The sequence below is a fragment of the Halichoeres trimaculatus genome, unplaced genomic scaffold (genome assembly GCF_033239565.1).
Source record: "Halichoeres trimaculatus isolate MK-OKI-2021-1 unplaced genomic scaffold, fHalTri1.1 fHalTri1_scaffold_16, whole genome shotgun sequence".
NCBI classification, from domain to species: Eukaryota; Metazoa; Chordata; class Actinopteri; order Labriformes; family Labridae; genus Halichoeres; species Halichoeres trimaculatus.
The window spans coordinates 31,009,617-31,022,033 of NW_027437194.1; the positions used below are offsets into that span (position 1 = coordinate 31,009,617).

General features: G+C 39.9%; 1 protein-coding gene across 3 annotated transcripts in view; it reads left to right on the plus strand.

Moving 5' to 3' along the window:
• The window catches only part of strbp (spermatid perinuclear RNA binding protein), a 132,217-nt gene that overhangs the window by 99,864 nt on the left and 19,936 nt on the right, over positions 1–12,417 (plus strand). For all 3 annotated transcript variants that reach the window (XM_074689684.1, XM_074689685.1, XM_074689683.1), the window contains exons 6-10: positions 5,039–5,303; positions 8,605–8,732; positions 9,587–9,682; positions 10,049–10,160; positions 11,648–11,745. In XM_074689684.1, coding sequence (XP_074545785.1) covers positions 5,039–5,303; positions 8,605–8,732; positions 9,587–9,682; positions 10,049–10,160; positions 11,648–11,745 — 699 coding nt within the window. The remainder of the gene's footprint in view (positions 1–5,038; positions 5,304–8,604; positions 8,733–9,586; positions 9,683–10,048; positions 10,161–11,647; positions 11,746–12,417) is intronic.

Sequence of the window (12,417 nt, forward strand, 5' to 3'; positions counted from 1 at the left end):
GTGTGTTTTGTGTTATATGTGTATGGACAGCGAGGTAATCTCATGTCTCGGCCCAGTGATTCTAGAGATTCTGATTTTCTCATCAGAGCCAGATGGGATGTAGATGGGTCCTGTGCAACTCAGACACACACACACACACACACACACACACACACACACACACACACACACACACACACACACACACACACACACACACACACACACACACACCTGCACATGTATTTGTCAGGAGGACATTGGATTACTTAGTGGACGTTATATTCATTTCATTATAATAACGCTCAACCTGACGGTGTGTGTCACATGTACTTAGCAAACGCAACCCGTCCAAACTTCAACCACACTGTAAGCCCGGATGAGATGAATTTACCTGAAAATTTTAAAGAAACCAGTTGCCCTAAAAAATATGAAGTAATGTATAATAAAAACTGAAGTGCATAGAACTTAAGTTTTTAATTACAACAAACTACATGTCAACTCCGATTTAACTTAAAATCTTTTGTAAAGCCAATTACTTAGCATAGTGATTGAAATTAAAATTTTATGTCCATTGCACCAAATTACAAGTTGATTTAACTAAGAAAATTAAATTAAGTCAACTTAATATTTTCAGAATCTGTACAAATGTTGCAGCAGGAAAGTCTAATTAACAAAAAAAGAAAAACGACGTTCTTATTCGTTTCATTTCAGAAGTTTTTATTTCAAACAATAACTTGAGAAGTCAAAGAAAATAATGCCTTTTTTTACAAATCCCTACAAGTTTTTAGATTTTCAACCTTTTTATTTGTGTCAGCAAACGCCTGACGTAACGGTTTGGCGGATGAAGTTGTAGAGAAGATACCTTTACCTGCAACTGAAAATTTATAATGGCTCCCCTTGTCAAGGCAAAGGAGATGAAGAGAGGTGGTTATGACTAAAACGTAGTATTTTAAGGGCGCTTAACTTAGATTAATTCACACATTCGACTTTGTCTGCAAATAAGTAAATCATACTTTGCATTTTAAAGTAATGCAATCAAACTTAAATAATTTATGTACATTGTTGTTAAATCTTTTAACAAGATACAAAGTCTAGGTTTACGGTGCAGATCCAATAAAACAAGCCTCAACTTTGCTCCTCCTTTACTCCTCATGGTGTGACTCTGTGACAACTTTATTGCACAACAACAGAAGTACTGTGGCTCGATGGTAGTCATCATCTCCCAATCAGGAGGTCAGCTCCTGTTACAAGTCACAGAGTGTCCTTGAGCAAGACACTAAACCATAAATTGCCAACGCTACTGGTAAGTAAGACAAGAAAAGTGCTGTATCATAGAGATGAGAGAAAGACTTTCTTCATAATTCATTCAAGTATCAGGATTATTTTGTTTTAGAATGTTTTGTAACATGATTTATTTATTTATTTATTTATGTTTTTTGTTTTGTAAGCTGAGTTAAAAAAAGTTATATATATATATATATATATATATATATATATATATATATATATATATATATATATATATATACATATAAACAAGTCCATTTACCAGTTCAGGTCCATAACACAAGGGCACATTTATTTGCAAACAGAGGCACTTGTAAATAGGAATCAAAAGGCAAATACCAGATGAAACAAGCAGAACAAACTTAAGGTGTTTTGCTGGAACCTTCCCCTGGAACTACATACTTTTTAACTCGAGTCTACATTTAGTTCTGGGATCATACATACCCCTAAAATTGACCCTGCCTGGTGGGTAGTATAAACTGAAAGTTCCTGATTGGTGTAACACTGATCTGATGTGGATGTTGTGCTAACCTATAAAAATAAATTCGGATGCATTCTGCTGATAAGTGTTTGATGAAAATTCAGAGGTGATTAAGAAAGAGGCATTTTGCTAAAAGTCATCAACCTGTCATCAACAGGTTAGTTTTTTTCAGTGAAAACACTGATCAGTTTCTGCTGACTCCATGCTTTAGAGCAGTGTTTCTCAATCCTGGTCCTGGAGGAACCCCTGCCCTGCATGTTTTAGATGTTACCCCACTCCAGCACACCTGATTCAAATGAATGACTCGTTACCAGGCTCTAGCAGAGCTTGATGACGAGCTGATCATTTGAATCAGGTGTGTTGGAGTCAGGAACATAAAAAACATGCAGGGCAGGGGGTCCCCAGGACCAGGGTTGAGAAACACTGCTTTAGAGGACAGACCTGTTTGGTGTTTTTTTATGTGACAGAAACAGCTTTGACCAGTGTCAGCTTTGTCATTAGCGTTGGTCTTATTGGATTTGTTGAAACTTGAGAGAAGACCAACGCTAATGACAAAGCTGACACTGGTCAAAGCTGTTTCTGCTGTTTCTTGTTTGAGCTTGCTCAAATCCAGCACAGGCTAAACATCCTCCATGCTCACAATCACAAGCTCCAGTGGTACTGCATGTAAGGCTGCAGGCTGCTTTCTGTTGTGTTACTTTTGCTGAATGGCCTCTGTCATGGTCTCACTGTCCTCTACTGGCCAGGTGGTGTTCTGCAATTACCCTTATTTTCTTTATTTTTTTTCTCTTTACCCTTATTTTCTTTATTTTTTTTCTCAGTAAGTTACTGGTCTGGTTTACATAATCTGGCAAAGTTTCAGCCTATGGTTGAAACACAGATAATCAATGAGCCACAGGAACCATGCAGTTCCTGGAAGTGTTAAACCAGGAACTAAACATTCCTGGCCCTTCCGAGGACTTACATAATGTCACATGGATGCCTCTTTAACCCTTAAAAGCCTGACTCATCAAAAAATAGCCCAAAATGAAATGTTTGGGATGGGAATGAGATGCTCATGGGCCCTTTAAACAAAGTCCGCAAAAATATTGCTATATCAATTTGTGTATGAATTATTTTTGGTACTCCTTCTTTATTTTAATGCAGAAAATACTCATTTTAAAAAGTGGGTAACATTTTTTATATTATCAGTGATGACTTTCCTAAAAACGTGTGTGAATGATTTCATGGGAGCAGCTATTTTGAAAAGGGCCCAAATACAACTTGAGCTGCTTGTGGTGGAATGACAATCCTTGAAGAGGGAAGAGTTCGTGTTTATTTTTTTCTATTTTCAACAGGTCTCTTAAGAAACTATTTATCATGTTGATGAGACAGGGGTCTTTGAAATTCTTGTATCAAATATGATACGTCGGGCAACAAAGGGTGACAAACAGAGACCCTCCTATTGACTCAAACTGTTGTCATTCTTTTGTTTATTCAGCATTTATTACACTGAATGACTTCACAGGCTTTAGGAGTCAGTGTCTACCTGCTCTTTCCTGTTCTGTTAACGTGAGAGCTTGTCTAAACGTCTCAGTGGGCGATGCTGCAGGCTTGTTGTTTTGCTGTTGAAGCATGTCTGTTGTGGTAACCATGTTTATTTTTGTCTGAAAGCTCACCACTGCTTCAACATACGTGTATTTGTACGGAGTAACAAATGTGGCTGTGCCGTGTGCTGACATGAATTCATTATCACCAGCAATCATTAGTCCTGACTGCAGAGGTCAGCAGTAATTGATTCTTTCAGAATGGGGGCTGAATGAAGAAGCGCAGCGCTCATACAGATGGGCAGTTTCACACATAGATATATGATGCTGAGAAACAGCAGATACACAACAGAGAATCCTTTTAATAACAATACACAACTCATCATTGCACCATCTTCAGATTATCTTACACCTTATTTGGAATTAAAAGTCTTCCTTTTTATTATGGAAGATATTTTTATAACCTCATAGTCGTCTGTGATGTATAATTCCCTTCAGTCTTTTAGTTCATAATTTCGATTTATTTACCTCTTTCTTTGACAGATATCAATATGTTCATCAATTATAGAAATTAGATGACTTACATACAATTTGCAGTCCCTGTGCCTGGTTGGGCTTCCAAGATTAAAACATAAGTTACAGTGTTGGGTTTAAGATACTGAAACCATTAATGTATACAGTAATACTGGCTGGCAGCAGTATTGGTCAAAAAAATCCATCTCCCCAGCCAGTATTACTGTATACATTAATGGTTTTCATTTCCCCAGCCGTTTCAGATCAGCTGTGGTTTAAACTTTAAAAAAATGAATACACCTTGTAGAAATGTTTTTCACATCCGATTGTTGTGGTGATTTGAAGATGTCATTTGGCTGCTTTGTTTTCAAGCCCTCTTTTTTTCTGAAAACGTATGTTTTTATTTATTATAAGAGGTGCAAAAGAAGGCTTTATGTCACATTCAATCATGATTGACAGTCAATGTTATGTGTATTGTTTTAAGGGATTGTAAATTATGTCGTGAGGGAGAGCCAAGAAGAGATTAGACTCTCCAAAGAAAAAAGTAATACTTATTTTTGTCACCCAGCTCCACTTAGATTCTCTCAGAATCCCTGTGAGGGATTCTGGGAGAATCAGAGGCAGACTCTGGCTCCACAACTGCTACCAATGGCAGCGCCTGTGACGAGGGAATTTTGGCTTCAAAACTGTACAATGGTAAAAGGCAGAGCCACAAGGTCCACTCTATATACAGGCTATGGTTACATCAGCCCATAGCCATGGTTATCCTGAATTTATAGAGGTGCAGAACTTTATTTTGCAGGAAAAAATGAGACAGAGGCAAAAAAAAAATAATGGCCAGAAACTGCTTAGGATTCTAAGGGTTAATGCTGATCAACTATTTAAAAACTAAAATTATCCAGAAATTAAATCTTGCTCATAAATCTGCATAAGAACTAAATTTACTGACATAAAAAGTGTGTTTGGGGAAAATATGTCAACTTGTACACTAGTTTTCTGATTGGTCCATGTTTATATGTGTGTTCTCTATGGTTTATGTGTAACTGCTATGTGTTGAAGAAGTTTTTGTACTATTTTGTCTCAAAAAAGAACCGTTTTAAAATGTTGGAGCAAGTCTTTCTTTTCACGACTCACCAACACTATAGCTGGTGATGTTGCTGCAGCTGCAGGTTGTGATGTATTTTACCACAGTGTCATGTAGTAACCTCAGCCTCTGACCAGCCACTTATGTCTGTTTGACACATGACAGAAGCTGACGGAGGAGAAATACGAGGTCACCAGCTCCTTGCCTGAGGCAGCTATCTTGGTAAGAACTACCACAGAGCCTAAACTCACTCTGAAAATTACCCTCACCTCGCCAGCCATGAGGGGAGACTGTGAGGAGGAGGAAGAAGAGGTGGAAGAGGAGGAGGAGGAGGATGAAGAGGAGGAGCAGTTAGAGAATGGGGAGATAGCAGAGGAAGAGGAGGAACAAGAGGTGGAGGATGAAGAGGAGGAACAGAAGTTTGGGCAAGGTAGGAACACCCACGATGGGAAGCACACAAGTTTGATTTTTTTTTGTGTGTGTGTTTTGTTTTTTGTTTTTTTTCTCAGACCACGTGCAAACATTTTTATTTGTACATGTCAGAAATTAAGATTTTCTTCAACAAGAGGTTCAACACCGTTGTCCAAAGCTGACAAAGACAAAACCAGAGCTGAAATACACAATCTTCTGAATAACAATCTTTGCCTCCCATCCCCCCGTTTCATTGGTAGCAGGAACTGGTTATAATTGGTTGTGGGAGGCAGGACAGGAGAGCAAGGCCAGCAGGGCAGAGAAATCAATAACCAAGCTGTAGCAAGCTGCCCATCCATCCTGTGGCTCCCATCCAACCAGGCACTCAGGTCTCAGACAGGGATGAGAGATAGCATGAAGGTTAGCCGTACATCACGCCAGACCGCTCGTATTTTTTCTGTCACACTCCGGAAAGAGCACACAGTCAGGTGCACACAGCCGTATTTCTCTCCCCCTGAGGAATAAAGATACCTGCCATTTTGGGTGTCTAATTGCTCTGATTTTATCTGCAGTGAAGGAGGTTGAGGGATGTGGGCCATATTGTCTAATAGGGTCACATCTTAAAAGGCAGGGTCTGGCAGTTTTATACATTATCAGCTGGCACAAATTGCAGTGGTGTCAGCTCCTGTCAGCACCTCTTCTAGCTCTCTGTCACTGACAACATCCACACGGCAGCCATTTTTCTTTGAAAGAAAATACTCACAATGAGACACTTGGGATTTCCACCTGCTGTATTTGTTTACTCTGAATAGCAATTAGAACGCAACGTTTATAACATAAGAATAAACCTATGTGGTCAATAAATATGAATCATCAAACAGCTGATATGATCATTTAGCCATTAGTTAGCCAGCTTTGTTACAGTGCTATGCAATATGAATACAATAAATACATTTATGTATAACATCTCACAGATAAGAGATGCTAATACATACTGATAATTTGATAAGTGAATGCTACATTTCAAGGTTATAAAGTCATTTTTTACCCATTAGCCACTTTCAGACAGCAGCTTATATAATCTACAAACTTTATTAACTTCATTAATAGAAGACATCAAGACAAGGGAAGTTCATTCATAAAGCCCCCTCCATACAAAGACCAATCCAAAATGCTTAACAGAGAGAAAAACACAAAAATAAAACAAAAAGTGTTAAAAAAAAAAAACATAGCCAAGACAGAAACAAGCATTAACACATAAAAAAAAACTAGAACTGATAGAGAAGGAAAAGTGAAATTTGTTAAAATGTTTAATAGAAACTAATTTTGTTGGAGGAAAACAATCAACTCCAACATGGATTAGTGTTTTTTAAAGTTAAAAAAAAAAAAACTGTACTGACACCTGAACAGGAAAGAGGAGAAAGGACGTTACAGGTCCCACTTTATCCACAAGGGGCACTAAACTCATCAAACTGGAATTTCCTGACTGGAGCTTTAAAACTTTTAAACTTGATCCAGCTTACCTCCATGTTTTTCTGTGTGTGGTCTTGATTTGTTGATTTTTCAAACCCTGATCAGTCAGTCAGCAGTGTAATATTAATGTTTGTCAGATTTCCTGCATTTTTCGGGTAAAACACTATACACAACAATGCAACGTCATGGGAGCATTTGAGCTTTCTGAGTGTCATGTTGGGAAAATACAGCCATAAATATCATGTTAAAACCCTGCCTGCTTTGAACTTCATTAACACTGAATGTCTGAGTGATGCTCAAATGTTTTCACAAAATACAAACACATTTGTTTTAGTCTGAACTGTTAAAAGAAATGAGTAACTTTACTTTTAGCATTAAAACACCTCCCTGCCCCGTGGTCCCACAGGATGAGAGGCTGCTGTGACAGGAAATTAGAAAACAGGATAGCTTTTCATTTCAGACTGATGGAGAAGACGGCATCAATAACGCAGAAGGAGATAATGATTTGAAAGAGGGCTGGGAGAAGGAGCAGCTAGCAGACCACAGTGGGAAGACTCGTGAAGAGGAGGGACTTTAATGATCTGCCACATGCAGCTGTGATGGCTCTGATGGACCCTCAGATAGACTGAACACACTGAAACAGGAACACACACCACTCTATTCATCAGGCAGAGGAAGAACAGGAAGGGTCTACTGCCCTAATAGATATATTTGACATTCCAGCTTCATACCTCTAAAGGGGAGGAGTTTCTATCAACAGGAGGAAATAATTATGGAGTTGTATTTTCACCGCAGCCTACGGACCTCCAAAGTTTGTTTTATGTCACACTCACAGTTAACCCTCTGTAGAAACCCCATGTAGCCACACCCACTCACATACACCCATGTTTGATTCAGCTCATCCTCCACACCTTAGAAGAGAAGGAGTAAAGTAACCCCACCAGCCTGGTTCAGGGTGGCATGAATCAAACGCTCACCTGAAAAGCTGAAGAATGCTCCTCTTTTACCAACCATGATGCTCTGACTACACCCTGCCTTGATCCCTCTTGTGTTGTTTGTCCAAGAATGGATCAAACTACCTTACAGTCTTTTTTTCTTTTCTTTATTTTTAGTTCTACTTTAGGAGCGCTTGATTCTGTGTTCACCCCAGACAGGAAATGCTTTCCCTGCACCCTTTCTCAGTGATATCAAGTGCACCTCAAGTAAATCAAGAAGACCAATCAGAGCCTATTTTGACTCCTGCCTGGTGCAGACTGGATCAAAATATAGAAAAACCTCTTCAAATACACGAAGGAGAGATTGATTTATCTTAGTGGGCAGAGGGAAATGTGTGCCCCCGGCCTGCGCCCACACATTAAATCAAACACTCCTTAAGTATTTGTTGTGTGTATGTTTGAGGGGGGGCTTTCCATCCCACAAAGTTGCTTCTTCTGTTGTGAACTTGAGTACTCTCCCTGGCGCTGTGTTGTCAGTGACTGGATGGATGTAACCCACTTAACCACCGCTAAAGAGTGTCCGATTTTCAACACGTGTGTTAATATGGAGCAAGGCATCCTGGGTATTTAAAGATGCCAATGTGTGATGCATTTAACACATGTTAGTGTTGAAAATGACACTGTTTGAGATCATCACAGGAGAGCAGCAACTTTTTAGCATGAAAAGCACCTTGAATGTAACCAGAATATCCATGCATGTGTGTGTATGTGTGCATTCACTCACAGTCAAAGTGTGTGTCTGCGTACATTCACACGCACACAAACAAAGACAAAAACAAATCAAACACACACACTCAGACCTGACGTGTGTGTGTTTCACCTTCTCTATATTGGGTTGTTGTTTTGTGGCAGTGTTGGGTGCTGCTGCGCACAGAGTGGAGGCTGAGGAGGAGGAGGAGGAGGAGGAAGAGGGGGAGGTGCTGGATAGACACAGATGTCTGTTGGCCCTGGCAGCGCTGCGACACGCCAAGTGGTTCCAGGTCGGCACCCACTCACTTCCTGTCTTCCTGCCTGATGCTTATTGTAGCCTGACGATTTTCACCCTGAGGAGAAACACTCACCGCGGTGCTTAGCACGCCCACTCAGTCATAGCGACCAGGAGTAGATACAAAAATAGAACAAGCTGTATAATTTTAGAGCAAGAGTTATCCCAAATTATGTCAGAGTCAAAGACAAATTGGTTCATGTGGACATATCCGACATCACAGAAGAAAAAATCCAAATACTTCACATTAGTCTGAGTTCTTGCAGATTCTGTGACTGTGGCGAGTCCTGTTTTGGATATTATAAAAAAGAAAATGTTCCAGCATCTTTAACTAAGGCACATTTTATACTCCAGATTTTCAAGCCTTCAATTTGTTAGAGAAAATCAGTTTTTCTATCATTAGACTCTGAAGTATCGTGAGGCTACAAAAGCAATGGTTTATACTTGTTTCATTTTTTTGCTATTATGTGAACCTGCCTGCTCTGTACAGTATGTCACTGCTTCCCTTTGATTCCCCTCCCATACCCTTCCCCATTTATCTCCCCACTCATCTACCTCACAGACAGAAGCTTACAGAAAGGAGTTCAGGCTGTAGACATCTCCTAGAGATAGAAAAACATGTTTTGTAAACTAAAATGTGTTATTGATGACATTCACTCTCTGTTGGGAGCTCATGAGTAGAGAATCACCTCAGTTAGTGGCTTTGTGGTGTAATGACAGTTTGTATCTGCATGTGTTTGCACAAAATCACTCCACCTGTGCTCAATTTGTCTCCCTACCTCTTTCTTTCCAATCTCTTGTGTTGCATCCGTCCATTTCTTCCTCCTCCATCCCTCTGCATCTTCCCAGGCTCGAGTGAACGGGCTCAAGTCTTGCGTTATCGTTCTCAGGATACTTAGAGACATGTGCAATAGACACCTGGTATGGGAACCTCTCAAGGGATGGGTGAGTCTGCTCCTGCTGCTGCTGCTGCTGTGGTAGATCCTGTGAAATAATGAGAAAGTGCTCTGCCCTCTTGAGCTTTAACACATTTTTTATTGTTATATGTGTTTGTCTATCATTACAAAATACGCTCCATATCCCTGCCGTAATGAGAGGTTCATTTTTATGTGAGAATTTGAAGAATTGTGCTCAAATGTCATGCATAAATGAACTGTGTTTTGCATAATGTGTCTAAGCTCAGGAATGTGATGAGCAGAATACAGAGCCTCATTAAATCTGACTGACGTACATTCTGGTTTTCTTGTTAGCCTCATTTTTGTCGTACATTTGCATGCTCATTTGTGTGTGCCTGTGTGTGTGTTTTCACAGCCTTTAGAGCTTATCTGCGAGAAGGCAATTGCCACCTGTAACAGACCTCTGGGAGCTGGAGAAGCCCTGCGCCGAGTCATGGAGTGTCTGGCCTCAGGCATACTGCTACCAGGTACAGAGCCGTGCTGAATGAGCGCATGAATATTTAATCGGTTCATGAGGATTTCTGGTGAATGGCACAAGGGGACATGCTAAATCTGGACAGATGAGCAGAAACATCAGAGGTCGAGGCGTATCAGTGACCCAGCAGAGCACAGCTGTGTGAGGAAAGAAATCATCAAGGCAGAATCTTTCATTAGGAGCAGCTAAAAACTTTAAAGCCCTCAAACAAAAAATCAATGATTTGATATTTGTAAAAAAAAAAAGTTGAATTTTACTTATTTGGCAGATGGGACACAAACCTCACCAGTAACACAGTAACAGTGCTTACATATGTTTAGTATCAACATAAAAGAAATGGATAGAGTTAGGGGTGGGTAAAAATCTCAATTAATCGATGCATGGTGCTGTGCGTGTTAATTTCCATGTTAAAAATATACATTGGCAATCAGTATCTGTTAATTCAGGGCAGAGGTGGCAAACACTTTACACCGGGTGGTGGTCTGATTAATTTGTTAAGCATTATACAGGAAAAGTGGTAGTGAAAAAAAACATTGAAACAAGATATTAAAAGAAGAAAAGGAACTTACATGTAAAATAAATCAACAAGTTAATAAATGCAATAACTAGAGGATAAAATAACATTCAGCTAAATGTCACACTTATAAGTTTACCCTTAGGTTGAAGGATTAACACTTTCACTTTGATGAATTAATCACAGAAACATAATTTTCTTTGTTGTAAAATGAACACGGATTAATTTCTCTCAGTCAACACATAAAAGTGATCTTATATTTATCCACAGCTGCTTTGTTGGGTGAAAACACACACTCTAGATGCACATGGCTTAAATTATTAATACTTTTCAACAACCTCTATCTGTGATCGATTAAGTGCATGTTGCTCTTACAGCGCTTCTGCTTTCTTACCCGGCGTAAGGAAGGTCAACACACACACACACACACACTTCATCCACGTACATATAATGCAATAATTAAGGTGTAATGACAGGTACACACAGTGCTGCGTCTGTATCTGTTTGAATAATATACATAGTTCTGATGTCATTCATTTATTTATTTGTTGTTTTAATTTTTGATGATTTTGAAATGCTCTACGAAGTAATAATGTGAAAGTTAGTTATAGTCATCTAAAAATAAAGTGTTGGCATAAATCTACCTTTGTAAAAATGCTTCCTGCACAGTAAGTATGAGCAATAGATAAAGACTAATTAACCACAAGCTGTAATTATTTGACAACATTCATAATGACACACTGTGTTTAACTATTTACCTACTGCTGCTTCTCTCTGTCTTTTTTGATTGGTCAGTATCTTTTTAAATAGAATTATTTGAGGAGAGCCTCTTGAGATGCATCTCATTTCATGATGTGTGTCTTCCCGGTCAGGGAAGCTTAATTAGATGCTGCTGAGTGGCTCTGTCAGCACAAAAAGAGACAGCGTCTTACTTTGTGTTTGTGTGTGTGTCATCTTCTCCCCAGGTGGTCCAGGTTTACATGATCCATGTGAGAAAGAGCCAACAGACACACTATCAAATATGACCAACCAGCAGGCCGAAGCCATTACTTACAGCGCACAGGTACACACACACATTTCTCACACACATCACACACGCACGTCAACTTAAGGACACAGTTGTTATCACATAGCTGCAGTGGCCTCAAGCTGTCAGTGTGTTGAAATCGGCAACGACACGCATGTTACCAGATAGAGAGACCCCATCACCACCACACACACACACTCTGTGCACACACACAGGTGTATGTGTGTTCCTGCATTTTAATGATCAGTGAGGGAAACCATTGCCACCGTGAGCCATAAATCCATAGCTGACACCCCAGAGGACAGTAAGCGTGTGCGTGTGTGTGTGTGCGTGTGTGTGTGTGTGTGTGTGTGTGTGTGTGTGTGTGTGTGTGTGTGTGTGTGTGTGTGTGTGTGTGTGTGTGTGTGTGTGTGTGTGTGTGTGTGAACGTGCCGTCATGTCCTCCCTCATACACTCTTGACTAAGCAAGGCAGCCCCTGAGCTGCATGGCTTAGTGAATCTTGCCGACCATTTCCTTTGAAGGCAGCTTGAACGAGGCTGGAATGTCAATGGGGATAATTGTATTGGAGCAGATACAAGAGCAGATAGCAGAGAGGGAGCTGTTCTGTCAATGAGCTACACCCAGCCTCATGAATACACAACACTCTCCACCTCCCTAATGGGCTTATATTAGCAGAGGAGCCCCTGTGTGCCAGGTTATCGCTCTGA